The sequence below is a fragment of the Pogona vitticeps genome, chromosome 2 (assembly GCF_051106095.1).
Source record: "Pogona vitticeps strain Pit_001003342236 chromosome 2, PviZW2.1, whole genome shotgun sequence".
NCBI classification, from domain to species: Eukaryota; Metazoa; Chordata; class Lepidosauria; order Squamata; family Agamidae; genus Pogona; species Pogona vitticeps.
The window spans coordinates 219154047-219180328 of NC_135784.1; the positions used below are offsets into that span (position 1 = coordinate 219154047).

General features: G+C 42.3%; 1 protein-coding gene across 6 annotated transcripts in view; it reads right to left on the bottom strand.

The window, feature by feature from the left end:
- Positions 1 to 26282, bottom strand: part of FOCAD (focadhesin) — a 249024-nt gene that overhangs the window by 192885 nt on the left and 29857 nt on the right. For 4 of the 6 annotated variants that reach the window (XR_013541436.1, XM_020790338.3, XM_072992055.2 and 1 more), the window contains exons 6-9: positions 18211 to 18312; positions 14792 to 14996; positions 13393 to 13599; positions 8671 to 8758 (exon numbers count right to left, since the gene is read on the bottom strand). Coding sequence is in view for 5 of the 6 variants with exons in the window: in XM_020790338.3 (XP_020645997.3) it covers positions 8671 to 8758; positions 13393 to 13599; positions 14792 to 14996; positions 18211 to 18312 (602 nt within the window). In the remaining variant the exon portion in view is untranslated. Of the gene's footprint in view, positions 1 to 8670; positions 8759 to 13392; positions 13600 to 14791; positions 14997 to 18210; positions 18313 to 23890; positions 26064 to 26282 lie in introns of those variants that run through there. The other 2 variants (XM_072992057.2, XM_078384917.1) reach the window with 2 other exon arrangements.

Below are 26282 nucleotides of genomic sequence, written 5' to 3' on the forward strand. Positions count from 1 at the left end.
ACTGTACTTCATTTCTCCATCTAACATCTCAGGCATAATATTCAATAAAGAGAAGATGAAAAAAGCAAATCTAGTTTAAATGTTGTCTGTCGCGTGAAATAGAATATTTTTCAAATATTGCACCTACAATAATGTCCTATATATCCACCAAACGTGATAAAAATGCCCTCCTCTGTTTTACATTTCCCACACTATTTAAAAACATTGTTGCACCTTTTAAAAAAACTTTGTTGACATTATGTACCATCAGTAAATCATGTACCATCTATAAAACATCTTATCTACATTTTATTTAATAATAATAATAATAATTTATTGTCATTGTAAGTATATACACAGTATACCCATACAACGAAATTCACAGACACCCAGAGACCAGACACATGCACACACATAAAATTCCCCAAACACTCCCCACCCACTAAAAAATCCCCCACTAAAAATACAAACATCTACATCGCAGGCCAAGTAACACAGTCCAACTAATTATTCACTACTGGTGGTCTTTAAGCTCATTATTAATTGCAATTATAGCTCTGGGATAAAAACTATTGAGAAAATGTGTGGTCCGAGTCTTAATTGTTCTATATCTTCTGCCAGATGGTAACAGTTCAAAAAAGTTATAAGCAGGATGGGAAGAGTCTCTCAGGATGCTGTGTGACTTCCTTAGAAAGCGGGATGTGAAGATGTCATCCAGGGTTGGTAGCTGGAGCCCGATGATATAATATATGATGATATAATATGATGATATAATAGTTACTGACTTTTAAAGATTTATATTCTCCTACCATTTTATATTCATTTTATCCTACAATCTTTAACCACTTCATCTTTCATATTCACGTTTTATTCATTTAGTCCCTCTTTATTGTTGAGGTTTTCTTTCCTTCTCCTGGATCCTCTTGTTTCAATAGTGCACTTTCCTTCAGAGCTTCTCACTTGCTCTTCTACTCTAGTCAAGCTTCCTTCTACCTCTGACCCTGATGATCCACTTGATTTCTCCTCTTTTCGTTTCTCATCTGCTTTTTTGTCTTCTTTCCAGCCCACCCATTTCCCCTTTGTTTTCATAAACTCTTCTGCCTTCAATTTTGAGTTAATATAGTAACTCTGCTCCTCGAATTCAAACCAACACCTTCAGGCACCAGCCACTTATACAATATTGAGTTTGTTCTCAAGAGGGATGTCAATTTCGCATGTTGCCTCATTTTCTGCCTTATCTGCCACGGAATATGTTCCAAGATCTTAATTTCTTTATCTTTTCTGTTGGGTTCCTTGCCTTGCATATTTCTTAAAACTCTATCTCAAAAAATCTTTTTCGTAAGTTTAATATGAATTTCTTTGGGGAGATTTTAATTCCTGTTGTATGCTGTATTAATTCTTCGTGCTGTGGCTATACAGTATTTCATTGAACATCCTCTGGTTGCATCTCCATGTGCGATGCTAAGTAAGTAGTAATCACTTGTGCTGTATCTTCTTTTTGTTCTAGTTGATTCTGGAATCTGAGTATGGCATTGGTTCTTTCCATATGTAGATTTAACAAAGTAATTAAATATTGCTTGCTTTCCCGTTTTAGTTCTCCCATCTCTGTATTCATGGTCTCAGTCTTTCTTCTGTTCTTTCTGATGTCCCAGTTATTCTGGCTATTTCTTTTTTATTTTCTGTAATTTGATTTTTAATATCAGTCATTTGCATCCCCAAGTCTTTCATTTGTACACACAGCTGAGCCATCCCTCCTTGTAATTTCTGTAGCCCTGTAGATAGCATCTCTTGAATACTCTGTTGTCAGTCCATAAAAAAATCTTGCCCCAATAATCCACTGAGATTCTGTTCTTGTGCCGGTGAGCCTCATTCGAGTTCGCTCTTTTCCATCTTTTGTCACCACATTTTTCCCTTTCTTCCTAACTTAAGTAAATAAGGGATGCTGTTTAAGTCTTCTGTCAGCAGATGTCACTGTAACCTTATTTTTCTTTCTCAATCTTAGGTACATATCAGAACCAAGAGGAGCTGGAGCTTCTCTCAGGGTAGAAAATTCTCACAGTCACCAAGTCACAACAATAAAATTTAAAAGACCCAAAATGCTTTGAACTAAATAGGATTTGATATCAATATCTCAGATAGTCATGGGAATGAGACTTTTATCTTAGATTGATCTCTTTTTGTGACAAAGTAGTTTTCTCCCCCTTCTCCCCTTTTCTCCTCGCCTCTTCTCCCAATCCAAGGTGGATCCAAGTTGGGGGGTGTCACTTCTACCACGACAGTAAGATTTTTTAAAAAGATAAAGTCCATTTTTCTGAATCTTTATATCTATCTCTTTGCTGTGTAGTTATTTGGGTCCATGGAGATTTTCCTTACATGAACAAATATTTTAAATTACTCAAGAGTCCCCACTTGAGATATTTCCAACATCCTATGTCAAATGAACTTGTTAGTCTTTCGGCTGCCTATTTGTTGTTGCTTCTGAATTAGGCCAACTGGGTTATCCTCCTGGAAATGTATACTTTGCACAAGGATGAAGTACACACATACCTAAGAACAGTCCTTACACTGTGTCTAGAATTTTTTTAAGATGAGATCAAACACACAGCATTAGGAAAATGATAACATCTCAAAGCCATGTCACTTGTTCAAAAGGACCACATGGGCCATCCTCCCTGCTACTACAGCTATTTTAGATTCAGCTGGGTGGGATCGTGTGCATGGAATGTTCTTCCACAAACATCTCATGCTAGTGAGTAGGGATCAACAAACATTAGCTTAATTTTCTTACTGTCTGCCTATATTCTACACACATGTTCTAAAGCTGCACTACATGACCTGCCTGAGTATGCAGATGAGTTCCAAGACTACAATTCAATCATATCTGAGTGACATAACTACCTCCACATGGAAACAGAATTGCATGGAGCACTGTTTGAAAAAAAGCTGCTCCTATGGTGGCCTGAAGAATGTTCAACAACAAAGCCACACGGACAGAAATCAAAGAAGGATTTGACTGGATGGATAGGAAATAAGGCTCATCCAGTTGGGCAACACACTGAAGGCTGTACACTTCTAACACAATTTTCCTGCCCAAAAATGAAACCTGTATTGGTAAGGAAGGTGAGAAAGATGTTTAAAGAGACAGGTGACAAAAATCTCCATCCCACAGGAGTGTTGAAGCAGAGATGAAGAGGGCAAGTTGCTAGGCACAAAATCTTTTCATACATCCATAAACTTGATTAATTGTATTGAAACTTAGGCTTTAGCTAAGAACATCTATTTAAGTACAGTGGGGTCTTGACTTGAGAACTTAATCCGTATTGGAAGACGGTTCTCAAGTCAAAACGTTCTCAAGTCAAATCTGCATTTCCCATAGGAATGCATTGAAAACCATTTGATCCGTATCTGCTCTTTTCCGTCCATAGAAACTAATGGGAAGCTGCTATTCCACCTTCAACCACTAGAGGGGGATATTTTGTTTCTTTTTTCTTAGGTCAAGAAAGGTTCAGGGAAGGCAGGGAAAATACAGTCCAGGCAGTACAGTATCAGGCAGTCCGAAGACTGTCTCCCAATCCACTCTCTAAACGCTGGGAGGAGTGAGGAAGCAGACAGGCACCCTTTTCACTGGCCAACAGTTAACTGAAAGTTCACATTTTGCACTTTCCCTGCCTCCCACGTGGTTTTTTTAGTTCTTAACTCAAATCTAAGTACTTAAGTCAAGTCAATATTTTCCTATGAGAGCGGTTCTTAAGTCAAAATGTTCTTAACTCAAGCCGTTCTTAAGTCAAGACCCCACTGTATTAATTGTTGAGTATTTGCTGTTTTTATATATTTTTATGTGTTGTTAACTGCCCACTATGGGGTAGTATACAAAATAAAATAAATAAATTAACAAATAAACATTTTCACAATACAGTATATGAAATGGAAGAAGAAATTGTATTTCCTCATGTTTGCCAATTTTAAGTGCCAAATTAGTTGTTTGCCTCTTTTTTCTGTTTGTCATGTCAGTTTATGCTTTACCTAACACAGGAAAAGGAACATTTTTCACAGCTACTTTTTCTGGAAATTACAGGGACCTTGTCTTGCTCTTGTCTAAAGGTGGGAAACAGGACCTAAATAATTCCCCATCAAGGTCCCTTATGCTGTCAAAACAACCTAAATTAACAAGGTTGAGGAATTTGACAACTATTTTTGCATCCTTATTTTGTTCTAGAACTTGAATCTAGGATTACCCAGCGCTCAGGATGTTAATTTTCAAAAGTGTTGGCATTGCTCACCGTTTTTCTGAAGTGGCATGTTGATCATTAGTCACTACACACTTAACAGCGTAACACAACGTAACACATCACGACACAAAACATAGAGATGGAGAGACAGAAGGGACCCTAAAGATTATCATATCCAGCTGCTGCCAAAGAGGCACAGTGGGGAACTGAACTCCCAGCCTCTGGGCTCCACAGCTATGCAGTTTTCCTGAAAATAAGCCCCAGTATGATTTTTCAGGATGCTCGTAGTTGGGTCAAATTCATGTTGGTAGCTTCAGTGACACTGTCCAACCATCTCATCCTCTGTCATCCCCTTCTTCTCTTGCCTTCACATTTTCCCAACATCAAGGTCTTTTCCAGGGAGTCTTCTCATGAGATGGCCAAAGTATTATGTAGGCATCCTTCAGTCTCAAGAGACTATGGTATCGTGCTCTGTATGGAGGTCTTGGAACAGTGTCTTGTGTGGCTGAGAAGGCCAATTCGAGAGTGACAATCCCTTCTACACTGGAGACAAATCCAATCTGTCCCCTGTCCAGCTCCCTGGTTTTGCTTGTTTCGGGACTGCCTCTTTGCCTCAGTCTGCTGTACAAGTGTCTCTTCAAATTGGGAGAGGCCATGATGCACCGCCTGCCTCCAGGCTGAACGCTCAAACGTCAAGGTTTCCCATCTGTTGAGGTCCATTCCTAAGGCCTTCAGATCCCGCTTGCAGATGTCCTTGTAACGCAGCTGTGGTCTCCCTCGGGGGCGGCTTCCCTGCATTAATTCCCCATACAGTATTGGAGCCTCAGCTTCAGGATCTGTCCTTCCAGTCAGCACTCAGGTTTGATTTTCTTCAAAATTGATAGGTTTGTTCTCTTTACAGTCCAGGGGACTCTCATGAGCCTCCTCCAGCACCACAATTCAAAAGCATCAATTCTTTGGCAGTCAGCCTTCTTTATGGTCCAGCTCTCACTTCCATACATCACGAAAGGAAAAACCATAGCTTTGACTATGCGGACTTTTGTTGGCAAGGTGATGTTTCTGCTTTTTAAGATGTTGTCGAGGTTTGTCATCGCTTTCCTCCCAAGAAGCAGGCGTCTTTCAATTTTGTGGCTGCTGTCCACATCTGCAGTGACCATGGAGCCCAAGAAAGTAAAATCTGTCACTGCCTCCATATCTTCCCCTTCTATTTGCCAGGACCAGTAGCCATGATCTTAGTTTTTTTTATGTTGAGCTTCAAGCCATTTTTTGCACTCTCCTCTTTCACCCCCATTACGAGGTTCTTTAATTCCTCCTCACTTTCTGCCAACAGAGTGGTATCGTCTGCATATCGGAGGTTGATATTTCTTCTGGCAATCTTAATTCCGGCTTGGGATTCCCCCAGTCTGGCCTTTCGCATGATGCATTCTGCATATAAGTTACATAAGCCGGGGGACAATATTCATAAGGGATTTTGCTTAGATTATACCTGAATAGCCCACTGGTTTTTCCTACTTTCTTCAGTTTAAGCTTGAATTTTGCTATAAGAAGCTGATGATCAGAGCCACAATCAGCTCCAGGTCTTGTTTTTGCTGACTGTATAGAGCTTTTCCATCTTTGGCTGCAGAGAACATAATCAATGTGATTTCGGTATTGCCCATCTGGCAATGTCCATGTGTAGAGTTGCCTGATGTGTTGCTGGAAAAGAGTGTGACGACCAACTAGTTCTCTTGAGACAACTCTATTAGCCTTTGCCCTGCTTCATTTTGAAGGCCAAACTTACCTGTTGTTCCTTTTATCTCCTGACTCCCTACTTTAGAATTCAAATCCCCTATAATGAGAACATCTTTCTTTAGTGTCAGTTCTAGATTGTGTCGTAAGTCTTCATAGAATTGGTCAAGTTCAGCCTCTTCAGCAATGGTGGTTGGTGCATAAACTTGGATTACTGTGATGTTGAAAGGTCTGCCTTGGATTCGTATTGAAATCATTCTATCATTTTTGAGATTGTATCCAAGTCCATCTTTTCCCACTCTTTTGTTGACTATGAGTGCTACTCCATTTCTTCTACAGTATTCTTGCCCACAATGGTGGATATGGTAATTGTTTGAACTGAATTCGCCAATTCCCGTCCATTTTAGTTCACTAACGGCCAGGATGTCAATGTTTATTCTTGCCATCTCCTGTTTGACCACATCCAGCTTACCAAGGTTCACAGATCTTACATTCCAGGTTCCTATGCAGTATTTTATTTTTGCAGCATCAGACTTTCCTTTCACTTCCAGGCACGTCCACAGCTGAGCGTCCTTTCGGCTTTGGCCCAACCACTTCATTAGCACTGCAGGTTTTTGTACTTGTCCTCCACTCTTCCTCAGTAGCATGTTGGACGCCTTCTGACCTGAGGGGCTCATCTTCCAGCATCATATCTTTTGGTCTTTTGTTTCTGTTCATGGAATTTTCTTGGCAAAGATACTGGAGTGGCTTGCCAGTTCCTGCTCCAGGTAGATTACGTTTAGTCTGAACTCTCCACTATGACCTGTCCGTCTTGGGTGTCCCTGAACAGCATAGCTTCTCTGAATTACTCAAGCCCCTTCACCACGACAAGGCAGAAATCCATGAAGGGGGAAGTAATAGTTAAATACTGGTAATTACATCAAAAGGGGAGTGATATCACCAATCACTATGTTCTTTCATAAAAATATCATTTTTATTCCAACTATCCAAAAGAATAAACTGTTAAATAAAGTGTCATTGCCTTTAACACATTACTTCCAAGCTCTGAGATTAGCATGAAACAAGAGCTGGAAAGCAAACATTTTCAAAATGGAGGGGATATCTGCTTTTCAATTCCTCCCTGACACAAAGAGTAGAATTGCTATTGCACAATTTGACAGAAGGAGGGAGGGAGGGAGGGGTCCTGTGATAAAGAGAAGGAGGGAGGGAGGGGTCCTGTGATAAAGATATACAATGGTGCCTCGACTTATGAATGCCTTGACCTACAAACATTGAATTACGAACAGCTCCATTCACAACATTTTGCTTTGACTTGCGAAGAGCTTTGAATTACGAACAGAAAAAAGGCAGGGGAAAAGGGCGGGAAATTCAAATAGCTAACTGTAGGTGGCGATGAGGCTGCTTCTTTGTAGCTCTTTCACCTCAGCAGTTAGAGAGAGAGCGATCTGAGGAGGCTGCCTGCTAAGGTAAGGTGCTGTTTTATACTTTTAAAAAACTGTTCTGGGTATTTTTGCAGCGTGATTTTTGGCTCGAGGAGTTATGTTTCCATGCTGTGATGGGTCTTGGAGGGGTGTTTGTTTTTTGGGTTTTCCCCCCCATTACCAATGGGGGGGTTGGCTCCTTTTTGGAGTGTTTTCTCCCATTTCTGATGGGTCTTGGGGAATTTGTGTTTTTTGTGCCCCCCCATTTCCAATGGGTCTTGGGGGTTTGGTTGCTTTTTGAGTCCCCCCCCCCATTTTTTGTGTCTTGCATGCTTTTTGCTTTGTTCTCTTTGCATTTCTGATCTGCTCTGTTTTTGCAATGGTTCCTGCATGCTTCCCTTGCTTTTTTTTTTTGCTTCGTTCTCTTTGCATTTCTAATCCGCTCCATTTGTTTTCTGTGCTTTTGCAATGGTTTCTGCATGCTTCCCTTGCAAATCAGAAACGTTTTTGCAAGGGTCTGTGCTGGATTGGTTTAAAATGTGTTGGTGTAAAATGTGTTTGTTTAGCATCTGTTTTAGACTCCAAACTCTCTCCCTCCCCCATTGTCTTCGCTCTGTGTGTGTCTCCCTCCTTTCCTGCCCCTTTTTTAACCCAAGTCATTTTAGGTTAAAAAACATACTCTCTCCCTACTGGTAGAGGATGGATTAACCGGTTTTGTATTAGTTCCTATGGGAACAAATGCTTTGACTTACAAACCGTGCCTTGACATAAGAACAAAAAACAGCCGGAACGGATTAATCGGGTTTCAATGCATTCCTATGGGAAATGCTGCTTTGACTTACGAACACCATTCTATTACGGATTAAGTTTGTAAGTCAAGACACCACTGTACATCCAAACAGACTGTTCTTGCAATGTCATTTAGAAAATATAAATAAAATTAAAAATAAGTAGTAGAAAAAAATCTCCCAAGCCCAAAGACACACTGGAGAAAATAAACCTTCTCAGCCCTACAAGTTATGAGAGAGAGAGAGAGAGAGAGAGAGAGAGAGAGAGAGAGAGAATGTATCTAATACTTTATATTTAATACATTTGCTTGCTACCATATAGAGAAAATTTAGTGAAAAAAAATTAAGAGAAATTCATTTCCAAGAGACTTCTAAAAATCTGATTAACTGAAATAGACCGCAGACTTAGAAATAGCAAATGTTGATTAACAGTTCACAGAGTTGTGTTGTTTTTTTCAGTAAAAAAGATGAGATGAACCTGGAAGAGTATGTGTTGCTTTTTTTAAAAAAATGACAAAAGCTTACCTAGCTTTAAAATTGGCTTTTGCTGACTGGCCGGAGCCTGCAACAGAAGCAAGCCTAATCCAATTATGGCCATATCGAATGGAAAATCCTAAAGAACAGAGAAAAATATGCTAGCTGAAATATTTTCAATCACAACAGTCTATGGAAAGAAACAGTCTTGACAACATTTTCCACTCTCATTTTTGGCCATGCAGCAAGTTGAATATAACATGTTTGTTTAAGCTCAGCCTTTGAAAATAATTCAGGTCCCCTTCTGATGATAGTGGCACGAGGGCAATTTTGGCTGTCTTTTTGCACTAGTCTCATAACCCTGGATGTCCAAGATCTGACAAGCTGGGTAGACAGCTACTTTCCATGTCACATTACACCTCCTGAGCATTGGGGCTTTAGAGTCATGGGAAGGAGCCCTCTCCTGAGCTTTCACAGTTCCAGCTGAGGATCCACAAGCACTCGTGCTGTCCTCTTTCTAACAGAAAAGTCCTAGGCCAGAGGTCTTCAGCCTTTCTGGTGTTGTTAGACTGCAACCGCTGATAATCCCAGCTGCAGTGAGGAGTTCTGGGAGTTGTAGTCCAACAACATCTACAGCAGTGGTTCCCAAACTTGGGCAAAGCAGGTGTTCTTGGATTCCAACTCCCAGAAACCTTCACCACCAGTTGTGCAGGCCAGGATTTCTGGGAGTTGCAGTCCAAGAACGCCTGGAATACCCAAGGTTAGGAGCCATGGCTCTCTAGAGAATGAAGGTCTGCACAACCCTGTCCCAGACAAAAGATGCATGTTCTGAGACAGCATACGGTACAGCCTTTCAGGACTGTTCCATTCTGGAAGAGAGTCTGGGGTAGGATAATACAAATGGTGTTCTATCTCTCTCTGTAGCAGCCTAGCATGTCTAGGAGAAGGGTAAAATCTTTTTACGCTGGCTTTTACGCAGTTTTCCATATGTATTTCAAGACAGCATGTTTGGAGGGCTGTTGTAAGAAACTGAACATCCAACAAAAGGAAAGGGCTGTAGTTCACTTGCAGTGCACATGCTTTGTACATAGAATCATAGAACAGTTGGAAGGGGCCTATAAGGCCATCAAGTCCAACCCCCTGCTTGATGCAGGAATGCAAATCAAAGGATATCTGCCAGGTGGTTGTCTAAGATTCTCACATATAAGATGCCATGTTCAATCCCTGATGTATGCAATTAAGGCTGGGGAAGTCTTGTGTCTGAAACCCAGGAGAAAAACTGCTATTCAATGGCTGAAATTCTGTTTAGCACAGTAAGTTGCAAGAGTTGGCCCATTTGAATCAATAGAACTTATGGAGGCATCAATTCACCAAACGCCCAGTGATTCAACAGGCCCATTCTAGTTGTGACTTCTTATACCAGGGGTCTCAAACTCGCAGCCTGCGGGCCATTTGTGGCCCGCCGGATGACAGTTTGTGGCCCCCACCTTGCCTGCCCCCCCCGAAGCACCCACGTGTCCTCTGCTGTCAAGAATCAAAAAAGCCTTGCCTCGCTCGCCGGCTCTCCCTCAAGACAGTGCCTCTTGCACCCTCCATCTGGAACTGCAGCTTGCCAGCCAGCCCACCTGTTGGTCGGCTGGCAGGCTGTAGTTCTGGATGGAGGGTGCAAGAGGCGCTGTCTTGAGGGAGAGCCGGCGAGCGAGGCGTGCTGCCGGCCCTTTCCCCCAAGCTGCCGCTGAGCAATGCCTAAGAGAGGAGCTCGCTTCTGGCCTGTCCTTGAAGAGCGCCTCCAGGCTGCCAACAGCAGCTGCCGCCGCCACTGCCTCTTCCAGGGAAGTGGATCTCTGCCTCTCTTTCTCTCTCGGCACACCCAGCACCAGCCCAGCCAGTGGCCACCGCGCAAAGTTTGCTGCTCTGTCATGGTGGGGGTAGCTGCTGCTGCTGATTGCGCCTTTTTTTGAGGGGGCCCTCAGAGAAAGGTTGCCAGACCTCCGTGTGTGTGTGTGCGTGTGTGTGTGCGTGCATGCACACCTGTGGGAAGCTGCCCCGTTCTGTTTAATTTTGCGGGTACCGGTGGGGGCTTTTCTCCTTTGGCAAGGCAAATTCTGTGAGGGTTTTTTTAATTTTATGTCATGCCCTCCCCCCCCCCCCGGCTAGGCAGTTGCCAGCAATCCCTCCCTTCTCCGCTTCTTCGTCCTGCTGCTGCTGCTGGAGGTAGTGAAGAAGGAGCCGGAGGGGGTTGTGGCCGGCGACAAGGGCTTGCACGCCCCTCCTCCAGCCGGGCTAAGGAAACTCCTGGGCGGCTTCCTCGAGCTCTTGCTCCGCTTGGCGGAAAATCTGATGCAGCCCAGCCTCAGCCAGACTCTGCCTCCAGCGGCCCCCAGGTAAATTGAGTTTGAGACTCCTGTCCTATATTAAGCCAATGACAGCAGAAGATCAACTAGATACACCAAAGGCCTGGCTAAGACTGCTTTGTATGGACAACTTCCTATGAATAGTTTCCAGACAGATTCTATATAAATAGGAGCCTCTACGTGGGTGATCTCCAGAGATCTGGGGGTGCACACACCCATCCTGGACCTTGGATGTCTGCACTCACTACCTCCACCTTGATTTTTTTTTCTCATAAAAATGGAGAGGGAGGTGTTTCAAACTGACTCCCATCAGAGTTGTAATCTCTATTATTGTTATTGTTCCGATTCATCAATTCCAATCTCCGGAGTTCAAAAGCCATCCTCTCTTTCTCTATCTCAATTTCTCTCTGTCTCCTTCTTTCCTCCATCTCAGCCTCCTTTTCCATCTTTTCTAATTCTAGCTGTTTCATTCTGTATTCATGTGCTTGTGCTAACTCCAATCTTCCGAGTTCTGCTAAATCTTCTCTTGAGGACTCTCCCTCTTGAGCTGAGGTAAATCTTTCATCCACCTCACTAATCTCCTCATCTGAGCCGGCTGCCATTTCAGCTTGCCTTTGTTCAGCCATCTTTCCCCTGGTCAAGGGCATTTCCTTTCTTAAGGCTTATTATTCACTTTTAAAAGCCTTGATTTTAAAAGTCCACTTTTTTCCTGTCAGCAAGTCTGTGATATAAAGTTGCTGCTCCCCCATGCTGTCTAGCTAGCAACTGTAACTAGGCTTTCAGCCCTTCACTACCAACAGAGTTTTTCCTTTCTCTGCCTCAGGCACAAATCTTGACCCCACACAGCTCTACCCTAACTCAGGTTTAGCTGTTTACACAGAGTTCTCTCAGCTTCACTGCCTTTGGCTCCGCTTTGTCCCCTCAGAGTTATCCCTCAAACCAGTGGTCCCCAACCTTGGGCCTCCAGATGTTCTTGGACTGCAACTCCCAGAAGCCTTCACCACCACCTCTGCTGGCCAGGATTTCTGGGAGTTGAAGTCCAAGAACATCTGGAGGCCCATGGTTGGGGACCACTGCCTTAAACTCAGGACAAGGTAGCCAAACTGCCACAGATTTCAGCCTTGGGCAACTCTTTCCACAGAAATGGTCACCACAGAACTTCCCTGTCTTAGTCCCCCAATCTGAGTTTGCACGCCCTTCTACTAGACTCTCTCCCCATGAGACAAGTCCTAGAAGGTTACCCACGCGCTCCCTCAGACGTCCCTGACTAAAGACCCCTGCTCTGGGCACTTTCCAGTCAAGGCTTCACTGGATCTTCGAATCCCACGAGCTGGCACCAATTTATTGTGACGGCCTTCCTCACTACTCACAAAGGGAAGTCATCATGTCACTTTAAAAACCCTTCACTCTTCTTTACTGCCACCAACCATTCCTTAATGAATAAATCATACAGCAGGCCAGTATAACTTTTAAAAATAAAAAACTTGGTTTATTAAATACAAAAAGAAAGGAATGGTAAATCACTGTTAAAGAAATAATCAATTACTGTTTCTCAGGCACTAGCTCTCACAGACTCTTTCCCACTGACACTAAGATTACTTTAACTCGCAGCTCAGACACTCATCTCTCATCTATCTGCTATCTCCTGTCTCCTATCTGACCCACTCACACCTCACACACACCTTATATATCACAGCTCCTCCCGCCTCTGCACCACCCTCTGCCCTCTCATTGGCTGAGATTTTCCCTCCCAGCTGTGACGGACAGGTTATGCTATGGCTGACCGTAACACTTATATACCGCCCCACAATGCTTAAATCACTCTCCTGATTGTTTACTACATAATTATATCAACTACACACTGTCCTCCCAGAAAACTAGGTACTCAAATTGACCACTTCATAAGGATAGAGGACTGAATTAGCCTTGAGCTGGCTACCTGAACCCATCGGGACTGAACTTAGGTAGTGAACACAGTCTTGATTGCAGTACTACAGTTTAACCACTGGACCACAGGGCTCCATTTGAATCCGCAGATCACATATTTCCCACCATTGCTGGAGTGTTCTCATTATTCCCAGATGGAACAACATGAGGCCAGACGTTGGAAATTTCAGACATGTTGCCCTACTATTCCTATTAACCATACTGTACTCAGTGTGATCAATGATAAGGGATGGTAGGAGTTGCAATGCAAAACAACAAGAGGGCCTAAGTCTCCCATAACCTCCAACTATTTCCCATAAGTATTAAACTTTAAAAAGCCAAAAGCTCTTAGGATTCTGCTATTCCTGTATCTCCTGAAGCTACAGCCGTATGTTATTTTGATATGCAAAAGCCTTAAGGTAACAATACTTTAGTATTTGCTATCTCAGTTATTCCATGCTTCCTTATAAAACCATTCCTCTGTACAGCCTACCTCTTTCAAGATCTCCACATTTTCTTCTATCAAGCAAATTAAAGATGAACATTCCCCTGTGATCTTCAGGCAAACCTCACAAAAGCACAGAAGTTGCAGACAGAGCTGGCATAAATGGGCTTTCCAAACAGTAGGGTAGCGTACCAGACTCCAAAATAAATCTTCCAGAAAATGCAGCATTTCTGTTACCTGTGGCAGATCTTTTATCTGCAGAAGGAAATGAAAAAACATTCACACAGGCACACAGGTACTATTAGCAAGTCTTAATGTTGCAGGGTTTCTGTATATAAAAATGTGCCTATCCAAGGATTCTTCTTCTTCAGGGCTATTGAAAATGCAGAAGCACTGAAATCGCCTATACTGTATGCCATCCAATCACCTGCTTCTTCTCATCCTATTCTAGTAATACACCACACTTAACATGGTGAGGAATTTACCTGGTGGGTGCTTTAATTTGGCTTACATTGACAGTTTCTGGTGATTTAACTAAATTCCTAATCCCAACTCTGTTGGAGGAAGGCCGACTGGACCCTGGGCCCTCCCCCAGCTAAAGAGAAACTCTTCAAGTTTCAAAAAGGCAGAAGAGTGGGCAGATTGCCTGTGGTTGTCCTCTATTTTAAGAGATGGGCCATAAATTCCAAATTGCTAGCTGAAGAAAAGCTTGAAACCAACATTCATTCTGCAGCTGTTTCTATGTCAGAAGCTTACCTGGCCTCTACTCCATCAGCCATGTGAATCTGAGACATTAAAAACAGCACACAAGTTTGGAACTGCCCACAAGAACTTCATGCACAGTCTTGAAGATGATTTATCATCAAAAGCTCGCTATTTGTTTTTGGTTTTTGTTTTACGTTCTTAATGGTCTATTAAAGATGTCACCTACTCCTGCATTTGTATTGTTTCCCTGACCATACAGCCTTTTCCTGATTCATCATATTGAGAGAGCCTAAATCAACAAAAACTAGAAATTTAGAGTGTTCTTCACATTTTTAGAAACAGCACATCACCTCAGCTCTGCTGCATGCCTGGTTTCAAATATGCCCTCTTTTCCAAGGCCATTTCTGCCATTTGGTGGAGGGAGGCAACTGTCTCAAGCAGGAGATGCTGAGACAAGGAGGAGCACCAAAATATGGAAGACAGGGCTGGATGCACCTCACACCCTACTCTATGCCCACCAAATTGTCCCACTTGCCTTCAGGTGCAATGGAGGACACTGCCTCCGCACAGTGCCCATCAATCGGCAACCCCATTAGCTTCCATACATGGAACACTGTTGGGAGAGGGGTGGTCTTGCTCTTTGCCTCTGGATACAGAACATCTTTGAGTGACCCTGCCCACTTCTACCAAGAAACGTGCATTGAGGGTGTGCATTGGCAAGGCAGCCAGCGAGGCCTCTCACCTGATAACGTGGAACCAAATCGCAAAACAGCTGAAGGAGGTGGTATTCAAGGACAGAAGGCTCTCCTTTGTCCTGAAGCCCACCTGGCTGAAGCAAGACTCGAAGCAGCCCCATTCGTAACTCAGCATGTTCCCTCGCATGGCAAGGCTCACAGTACAGATATCTTAGAAACGGTTTCATTATAACGATGTATGAACTTTCTGCACTATATTTAAAGAGAACAAAACATTGATGGAATTACACAGAAGCAAAACTGTAGAGAAATGAAAAAACAAATTACATTTTCATCATAATTTCCATAGATTTGGTGACTGCACAAATGTTGTAGTTAAGAAAACTGAAGTGACATACAAAACAAGGAGAGGCTATAGCCATTGTTAGCTTTGTACTCACAGAAAGTACTAATACTCAAACAAAGCAAAGCACTGAATTTTCATCTCATACACAGAGAGAGAGAGACTTGTTAAGACAGGCAGACAGAGGGAGTATAACCCTAACTCTCTTTGTCCTGCAGGATCTTTCAGCAGCCTGATACCACTGACCATGGTATCCTCCTTGACCAGCTATCGAGCTTGGGGATCGGGGATCTAGCTTTAGGCTGGCTCCGGTCTTTCCCTGACAACCACCTGCAGATGGCACAGCTTAGGGATGCTGTTTAGGTCCTGTGGATTATACAGTGAGGGGTCCCCCATAAAGATGGCCTCCCCCAATGCTGTTCACATTTCTCTACGGCTGCTGGGAGGTCATCTGGAGATTTGGAGTGTGTTGTCATCTATATGCTGATGGCATGCAGCTCTATCTCTCCTCTTCATCTTCAGTGGGGAAAATGCTGGAGCACTGCCTAGTCTCAATTATGGACTGGGGCAAGGGCTAAGAGACTGAGGTTGAATCCTGATGGAGATTTTGTTGTTAGGAGGGGAACCTGACCAGTTAGGTGGCTTGCTGCCTCATCTGGAATGAGTTACACTCCCACTGAAGAATCAGATCCATAATTTGCATGTGCTCCTGGGCCCAGCTCTCTCGATGGAGAAACAGATCTCATCTGTGGCCATGTATGCCTTTTTTCAGCTTAGACATGGTACACCTGCAGCCCTATCTTGACAGGAACTCCCTGGTAACAATACAGTGGTGCCTCGCATAACGATTTTAATTGGTTCCAAAAAAAAACGTTATGCGAAACATTGTTATGCGAAACACCATTTTCCATAGGAATGCATTGGAAACCGGTTAATCCGTTCCAATAGGCACGGATTGCCATCCTTAAGCGAAAAAACCCATAGGAAACATCGTTATACGATACAATGTTTCCTCCATTGGAATGTATTGTAGCTGACTCAATACATTCCAATGGCTTTGCGAAGTCAATTTTTGCAAAATTAAGTGTGTCATAAAAGGGTCAAAAATGGTTTTAAATGCTTGGATTAGCTTGTGCACCCTCTAAAACGGATGCAAAAGTTAATTTGGCTTTGATCTGACTTTTCGTTAATTAATGGTGAATTTTTCCCCCCAACTTTTGACAGCTGTCAAAATCTGACAGCTCCATTATTTCCTATGGGGGAAGAAAAAATTCACAAAAAATTAATGAAGACTCAGCAACTGTTCTAAATTCTTGGGTTCGTTAGAGGACCCCCTAAGTCGTGTGCAAACCTGATTTGGCTTTGATCTGAACTTTCGTTAATTTTTTGTAAATTGTTTTCTCCCCCATAGGAAAGCATGGAGCTGTCAGATTTTGACAGGTCCATTGGTTCCTATGGGCCGGAAAAAAAAAATTAACCATAAATTAACGAAAAGTCAGATCAAAGCCAAATCAGGTTTGCACATGACTTAGGGGGTCCTCTAACGAATCCAAGCATTTAGAACCGTTTTTGACCCTTCTAAGACACTTTTTTAATTGAAAAAAAAACATCGTTAAGTGAAGCAGGGGACCTAAAATCGCATTCGTTATGCGAAGCATGGTCCCAAACTTCGCTAAGCGAAAATCGCCCATAGGAAACATCGTTATACGGTGCATATTATTTTCTAAAAAAACACATCGTTATGCGAATTAATCGCTAAACGAGGCAATCGTTAAGCGAGGCACCACTGTACTTCATGTGTTGGTAATCTTGAAGATTGACTGTTACCATACATGACAAGTATAGGAGCTGCAACAGGTGCAAAATGTGATGGCCAGACTGATTTTGAGGACCTTATGTATGACCGTATGTCTCTGGTTCTGACTCTTTTGCACTGGTTGCCTGTATGCTTCCAAGCCAAGTTCAAGGTGTCACTGTTGGCATACAACTTCTTTAATAGTCTGAGATCCCGTTACTTATTAGAATGCCTCTCCCTGAGATCTACTACCTGAGCCACCCACACATCCCGGGCTTTAAAGCTGCAGGTGGTCACCCCAAGAGAGGCCCAGAGGTCTATGACCAGGAACCAGGCCTTCTCAGTAGTTGCCGCCTTCTTATGGAATGCATTACCAGGGCGAGTGTGACAGGCTCCTTTCCTCCTAATATTTTGGGGAAAAATATTGCTTTTTAGGGAAACTTTTCAGGATCTCCTCCCTTTATAGCAGTGCTCAATTCTGTTTTATTTTGATTTTCCCTGCGTTTTGTCAGCATCATACTGGCTGGGTTGTCTTTTAAATTATTTTATATTCAGTCTTATGTTATTTTCAAGTTACAAACCACCCAGAGTAGTGACATGCCACTAGTTGAGGAGGTATAGATGATACAGCAGCCCTCTGGACCATAACATGGATTCTGACTCTATCTCCTATAAGCAATGGTCGCCAGCCTTGGGTAACTCAAGTCTTCTTGGATTGCAACTCCCAGAAGTCTTCACTGCTAGCTATGCTGGTAAGGGCTTCTGGGAACTGCAGTCCAAGAACTTCTGGGGACCCAAAATTGGGAACCAGTGTCCTTAGTATTCTGAAATGTCAAGAGGACAAGGAAAACAACAGCAAGTAAGAGAATCAATAGCAAAAATTCAGGTGCCCCACTTAGCATCAAAGCATGTTGCTGCTGTTACTGGAAGATCTCTGGTGAACAAATCTCCTAGCCAAAATTGGGAGCAATAGGGCAGAAGAGAACACTGCATAACAAGATGGAATACGTGCCATGTGGTATTCATACACACTTGACAATTTCATGTGACCTCCCTTATTACTAAGGAACTGGTATAATGTTGCACTGTATTCTTGTTCAGTTTTGTATAATAAATCTTTATATACTGAATTGCTGCAAGATATTTCTTTCCTCTTGCATGCTACAATGTTTCTGATATACAGAGAAAATGTACATATAATTTGTATAGTCATGACGATTAGAAACATCCTTTCTTCTGCTTTAAAACTTAAAGGCTTCAGAATTACACATTATCTCTGTCTGGCCTATTTGTTCTCATCTCCATATAGAATACAGATGCTTTCCTACCCTTCTGGGCACTGCAGGAAAAATGATGCCATTTGCTGCAGGAGAACTGGCCAGCTGTCAGGTCTGTTTTCAAGAACAACAATCAGGGGATGAGGAGAGCTCCTGGAAGCAATAAATAAACACAATAAAATAGTATAATGGGCTAACTGGAAACTACAGATTCCATATTTCAAATGTCTTGCATACATTTAACATAGATATAGAATTATTAACTTTTTCCTCACCCCTCCTACCAAAACTAGCTTGGAACATTTTGGAACATGAGGCAAAATGCATAATGGCATCATCCCACCAAACTTGTTAGAAGCTGACAGGACTGGCAGTTGAATTTAACCTCAATGCTAGTGATCGGGCACATCCACCACAATACAGAAGGTGGCACACCAGCCTGGGGAGTCCATAGGAGCTTGTATGTCATGCTCTGTTCTCCAACAGAAGAAAGTAAACTGTATTGCCACAAAACGTGTTGATGGCAATGATGTAAAGGAAATCCTGTTGCTTAGTGTAGTAAATTGCACCAGAACAGGGCCATCAAATCAGTGGGGATTTAATGAGTCACCTCCTCTGACAGTTCTCTTGATTAAAACAGCCTCTAATGTGACTTGCTATGCTAAACAAAAGTATTTCAGCCAATGAATACACAGACATTTTCTTGTCCTCAATGAAAAGGAGTCAAGAAAATGGTCAATCCCTGTGTGATTTATTTTGACAGCAAAACTATTATGACAGCAAAACTGTAGCATTTTTTAAATCATCAGCAAGTTTACAACACAAAAATGTTTTGGTTTTTACAGGGGAAAGGTTGTATTTTGCATAACAAGCACTGGCTGACATCTTGGTGCTTTTTTATGCATGTGGTGGGTAAAGAGTGCAACATTCATTTGCTTCTAGCTAGCATTAACCAGTCACCAGTACAATTCTCGTAGGCTGATGGGAACATCTTCAGGCTCTTGCAGTTGTTACGGCGCAAATGACTGTCTCGCCTTCTAGAGCCTGAGCAGGTTATCAAGAATAACAACAGTTTTCTGAGCCATACACCAACAAACGGCAGGTCCTAACCCATCAGTTGCTTAGATGCTGGTTTTAAGGGGTATCGAGCAGCAGTGCGCTCATGACACACCTGCAACAGTGCCTCCTAGTGATGTGGGAGGCCTGAACTGTAAGGGTGCACAGGAGCTACCTGCAGGGTGGGCAGCACCAGACTCCATTAGTGGTGATAAGCCCCCATGGCAGAGGAGTAAGTGGCTACACGGCAGCCAAAAACAAATAACACAGACCAAAGAACTCCTCATCTGTTATCAGTAAAGGAGTGTGACCAACTGTGACAACCGAGAAGGATGTAGGAAGACTGGTTGGAAACTCTTCCACCCCCCTGTGACTCATGTGATTCCCAATCCTGAATAAGGAAAACCCTCCTGATGCACAGGGGAGGCGGCCGAATGAGTTAACAGCAGGTTCGGTAGAAGCTGCAAACATTGTGCTACCGGAGCCAAGTTCAAGGGAGCATACACCTGTGAAGTTTGTGGAGGCATAAAGCACTCCATAGCCCATGGCTCAGAACGATACCAGGTAGAGCAGGATGGTGATGGTGGCCGAGAGCTCATAGCTCATATCCCAAACAAAAGGGACCGGTCCTACACAGCCTTGTCAGCATGATAGGAAAATTAATAATTTCCTGAGGAAAATTACCCAGGCCTACATGACAACGGCAGGGTTCTCGGGTGGATTCCTGTGAGTCCTTTCCTATGAGACTATGCGGGCACTGGCAGCTGAGACGGGGCCGCAGGCTACTTCATGAGCCAGCCCATTGATAAAGAGGGCTGCTTTGTGCCAAATTAACAGCCACCATCAGATGCTATCTCAGGCAGGAATATCACCAACTAGCAGGGTGGGCTGAAACATTGGCTTTGTAAAAGCTTTATAAAGCCTCAACAGAGAACTAATGCCGGCTAGTTCTTTATCCCCCAGGCAAAGACACAACTTGTTGCAAAGAAAGAACAAGGGAGGTCAAGGGAAACGGCAAGAAAAAGAAAAATTGCTTCTACTTGCAAAGTTCCAAACGAAGCTGCTGCTACAGTGACAGTCAGAAAAAAACTGAAGCACTGGGCCGGAGGCAGAGTTATACAGCCAAGTGTAGGGGAGGTCCCAGCACTAAGTGCTTAAAGCTGTGAAAGTTACCGAAAACTGTTCTGCTCAGGCACAGATTAACCCATTAGTGTGTATTCACAGAGGACACGAAGGAGAAACACTGCATACACTCTATACATTTGTGTTGGGGAGAGATAGTTCAGTAAACATTCTCTCAGGATTTCTGAGACCAAGCGATCTCCTTACATACATTTTCAAAAGAGAAATCAGCTCCAGGTCTGAGGCAATCTGACCTTTTGACTCTGTCAATCAGGACACAATTAGCTGTTTCTTAGATACATTATTAAATTTTGAACTCCATGCTAGTAGAGGATACTACATTTGGTTTTAAAAATGGAAAAACAAAAAAATATGTCAACAATTTTTAAAAATATATTTTTAAAATATAAAGACAATATAGAACAATTTTTCAGAAGCTCACTTGCTTAAGCTGTGAAATTATTGTTATTTTTTTCCTTTGTCAGTGAGGATGCTAGCAGAGCTCTGTCTTACTTGATGCCAGCCGAGCTTGGGCAGCTATATCCTGTAATAATCTCCATTCCACTCATTTTGTCACTATATAACTGCCTGGTAAATTTTTAAAAAAATCTCCCAAGATGTTATGTGCCATCAAGTTACTTCTGATATGCGGTGACTATGTGAGTTAACGACCTCCCAAATGTCCTATCACTAACAGCTCAGCTGAGATCTTACAAATCAACAACCTCTCTGTTAGACTGTTCTCTCCTCCAGCCCCCTTCCCTGAACAATATTGTCTTTTCTAGCAAGTTCTGTTCAGGTCTCGAAAACTAAAACTATGGATTCCTTTGTTGAGTAAAATCCATTTCATGTTAGATCTTCCCCTTTTTTGGGTTTTTATTATTATTAACAAACACAAAATAATAAAACAATGACAAATCTACATATACACTTATTGTGTTCGCCTTCACCGGGACCAATTATTCACTCCTTTTCTGGAGCCCCATTCCCCTTCCAAAAAATACATTGATTCTTGCAAAGGTACACAATCCATTCCTTTGTTAATACAAAATCGCTAAATTATCCCCATACGTCTCCAAAATTATTCTGAATTAACATTCCTTTTCTTACTTAATTTCACATGTTATACCATTCATTTAGTTGGACATCAAATTCAACCTGCCAATTCTTTGCTATTATTAATTTAGCTGCTGTTACTAAATTTACAAACAATTCTCTCTTTTTTTGCCAATTTCCATTGTTCCTTCTCAAATATTAGTAACAATGCTATTTTCGACATATTCTTGGATTTAAATTTAATATTTCATTCATTTATTTAAAAACCAACTTCCAAACTTTAATTATATATTTGCATTCCCACCACATACAGAAGTAGGCTCCCACTTCTTTCTTATATCTCCAATATACTTTGGAGTATTTTTAATCCATATAGCTCAGTTTCACTGGGGTTAAGCATCATCTCCAAAACAATTTATAAAAATTTTCTTTCATTCTTACAAATACTTTAAAATTATTTCATTCCATATATTCTTCCATTTCTCAGTACACATTTCCTCTTCAAAATCTATTTACCGTAGGATCTTTAAAACCTCATCTTGATCTCTTATTTCTGTTAATATGTGCTACATGTTATTTATCACCCCTTCATTCCTTTACACCCGGGGTCCCCAACCCCCGGTCTGCAGCCTGGTACTGCGCCGTGGCCTTGGCAGGACCAGGCCAGAGACAGATCTCCCGCCCCCATGCACGCAGACATAGCCCCCCACCCGTGCACACAAGTGCCCCGCCTACCCCCACAACCACGCACAGGGGGCCCACACAAGTGCACATGGGTGTGCCACCCACTCATGCATGCACCCCACCCATTCATGTGCACACAGGTCCCCTCTCACCCACGCATGGACCCCGCTCCCTCAACCGGTCCATGGTTTGAAAAAGGTTGGGACCACTGCTTTACACCCATCTTTCCTTTTCAGTCTTTAATACAATTTCTTGAAATTCTGTAAATTCCCTACATTACCATTTATTCTTACCCATTCTCTAGTCCAATACTCCAACTGGATAACAGTAAGCTATGACTAGAGATGGTGGCGTCCTATTCGAATATGAAGTCCCCTGCCACAGGTGGCTGCCTTGATTATCTCCCATCCCCAGAATCCGCCAAATCACTTACTGCACGTCACACGTTGGCAGTAAGTGATTTGGCAGATTCTGCAACTCCCTGCTCACCCAGCCATTCCACGGCTGAGCAGGGAGACTTGTCCTCCCATCTCCTTGCCAGAATGGCTAGGCGAGCAGGGAGGCGGGGTTGCAGCAGCCAAGGTACTGCTGCAATCAGCACACTGATGATGACGCCAGCCATGTGCGCCGCTGGTAACATCATTAGTGTGTCAATCACAGCAGTAGCTTGGCTGCCGCAGCCCCTCCTCCCTACTTGCCCAGCCACTCTGGCAGTGGTCCAGGGGGGTCTGAGGGTAGGAGACGATCAGGGTGGCCATCTGTGCCAGGGGGGCTTTGTATTCATATACAAATATGAATATTCATATACGAATATGCATGGCCATGACAACTCTTCCCTTCCTACCCACTTCTATTATTTGCTCTTTTCTACCCATCCCCCCCATCCAGTTTTTATTCTAATATTTTGTAGGGGGAAAATATTTTGTGGGTTCTTATCAACTGCGGTAGTCACCCTGCTTTGGCTCATGTAGGAAGTTGTTTGCACACACCAATGGGAGCTGTTGGGAGGCGGAGCCGAAGAAATCAGAAGGGTGAGTCTGAGTTTAGTTAGTTTGGTCAGTGAGAGTCAGAGATGAGAGTTTGGGTAGTTAGCGTGTGTGGCAGAGTTAGGAGTTAAGAGTGTGGAACTTATAGAGAGCAAAGAGAGTTAAGAGTGAAACAAGTTATTACTAATCTAATGAACACATTGAATTCTGTGAAGAACCTGTTTAAGCAAACATCAATAAACCTGTGTTGTTCAGCTTTATAAGCTTGGACCTCAATAATTCTAATTAAAAGGTGTTGACAGAGGTCAACTGGTGGCAGCAGAAAATAGAGAATGTGTTGTGGGCCTCAGGCTATGGAAACAATCTGGGGACATGTGAGGGGTGCGTCACATCAACCTCTTGAAATTCCAACCTTGACTTCTCATTTGATTAGCTATATAATATAATTTTATATTAGGTAAACCTAATCCTCCTAGTTTTTGATGTTTATACCAGTACTTTTTATTAAGCCTTGCTTTTTTATCACCAAAACTGATTAATTATATTTTGTCAATCTTTCAACTCTTCCTCCAACAGCTTCATTGGTATCATCATGAATAAAAAATTAATAAAAAATTTAAAGTAATATTTCCATTTTGTACATTGCTATCCTTTCCAAACCATGATAATTCAATTCTTCTTAACTCCTTTAAATCATCTTTAACTTCGTGGTTTCATTTATCAAAATTTTATTTCCTTTTTTTAATAATAATTTTGGTAGTATTTAAACCTAGGTACAGTGGTGCCTCGACTTACGAACATCCCTCCTTACAAACATTTCCACTTACGAACAGCTCCGGTCGCAGCATTTTGCCTCTACTTGCGAACGGAGCTTCCACTTACGAACAGAAACAGTCAGGGCAAAAAGGCGGGCAATTCAGATTTCTAAGTGTAGGTGGCAACGAGGCTTTGTACTGCAGATCTTTCATTTTCGGCAGTTAGAGTGTGTCGTCATCATTGGAGGCTTGGGGCTGCCTCCTTCTGCTTCGGAGTGAGCGTGTCTGTGTCTGCAGGGAGGTAAGCTGCTGTTTTCTCCTTTAAAAAAACTGTTCTGGGTGGGTTTTGGCTGGGGTGGGTATGTTTCTGTGCTGTATTGTTGGTGGCTTTGCTCTTTATTTTCGGAGGTTTTTTCTTCTTAAACTTGAACAATGGAGGTGGCTTTAGGGTTTGTTTTTGGAGTTTTTTTTCTTCTTAAACCTCAGCAATGGAGGTGGCTTTACTTTTTGTTTATGGACTTTTTTCTTCTTCTTAAACCTCAGCAACAGAGGTGGCTTTAGTGTTTGTTTTTGGAGTTTTTTTCTTCTTAAACCTTAGCAACGAAGCACCTTCCGACCGGCTTGCTCTGTTCTTTTTATTTATTTATTTTGGTGATTTTTTTCTTCAGACGGAATGGATTAATCGGTTTTCAATGCATTCCTATGGGAAAACATTTACACTTACGAACACCATTCCAATAAGGATTAAGTTTGTAAATTGAGGCACTGCTGTATTTTTTACTCTTGCATATGTTAATCTCAAATTTCCTTCTAATTCTTTCTTCCTCATCTTAACATAATTAAACATCATCTCAGATTCTGCCAATTTATCTGTACACCTGTACCTCCTCTAATTCTTTCAGATGTAGTTTAACCTAATCCATAACCTTCAATGGATCCTCTATTGTTAATAATGTGTCAACCGCAAATAAGCTAATATTAATCTTATTTTCCCTACCTATACCTCTATCCTGTCTAAAAACATTTGCCAATATCTCTGTAACTAATGCAAATAATATTGAGGAAAGGAGACATCCTTGCCTAGTACCTCGGCCTAGGGATATTTAATCTGTTAGGGATATTTAATCTGTTACTAGAAATGTGGCAGTATTCTTTGAATAAAGTTGATTTATCACATTTTTAAATGATTCCCAAATCCTAATATACCTATCAACATTTTTAATGCTGGCTATTCCACACAATCAAATGCTTTGAATATATCCAATGATATAATTCCCGCCTTCACTCTGTTGGTCAATAATATGTATTATATTTAATACTCTAGTCAAATCTGCCATTTATCTCTCTACTATAAAACCACTCCAATCCTCTTTTATATATTTACCAATAAAATTATTCATTCTTTGTTTATTAAGGAAATAGGCCTATAAGCACTTGATCAGACAAATCCTTATTAGATTATGAATTAATATAATCAGTGAATGCTTCCAAGACTCTAGAATTTCCTCTCCTTTCATAAATAGCAATCTCAACTTTGGTATCAACACCTTTTTAATTTTGTAATAATATTTATAATCCACCCATGCCTGGTGTCTTCCCAATTTTTAAGTTACTAACAATGTCTTCTATTTCTTCTTCTTTCACTAACTGCTCCATTAAATCTCTATCACTCTCTTGGAGTTAATTTCTCACATTTTTCCCCATGTTTTAATAGGCTTACCTCTTTTATAAAGTTTATTAAAATATTTATGAAATACTTCCAATTTTTGTTTCATTAAATTTCCCTTTACACCATTTTGATCTCTAACCATTCCAATTACACTCTTTGATTTTTTGTTTGTTTGTTTGTGAGGCTCTAGCCAACACTCTAGAATTTTTATTACTAAATTCAAAATATTCTCTTTTCATATACAGTGGTGCCTCGCTTAACGAGTGCACCGTTTAACGATTAATCCACATACCGTTGCGGATTTTGCGATCGCTTTTGCGATCGCATTACGATGTTGCCTATGGGGAAAAATCGCTTTGCGATTTTTCCCCATAGGCAACCATTTTCCCCCATCTGACCGGCGGGAGCCTCTGAAGGACCGCTCCCGCCGCTCAGCTGGGGGAAAATGTCGGCAGTGGGCGGCGGCCTCGGAAGGACCCCGAAGCCACCGCCCGACTGCCGACATTTTGCCTTCCCAGCTCTCAAAGGGCCCCCCTCCGACATTGGAGAGAACCCCTTTGAGAGCTCGGAAGGCTCTCAGCGGCGGCGGGGGCAGGGTAGGGTGGATCCGGAAAGCTTCCAGGCAAAGCACTGGAAGCGGTCCGGAACACACACACCCTGCCGCCGCCACCGCTTGCAATCGCCCCGCGCTGCCTATCCCAGTCATGCTAGCATGACTGGGATGGGCAGCGCGGGTCGGCTCGCTGCTTGGATCTGCCCCGCGCTGCCTATCCCAGTCATGCTAGCATGACTGGG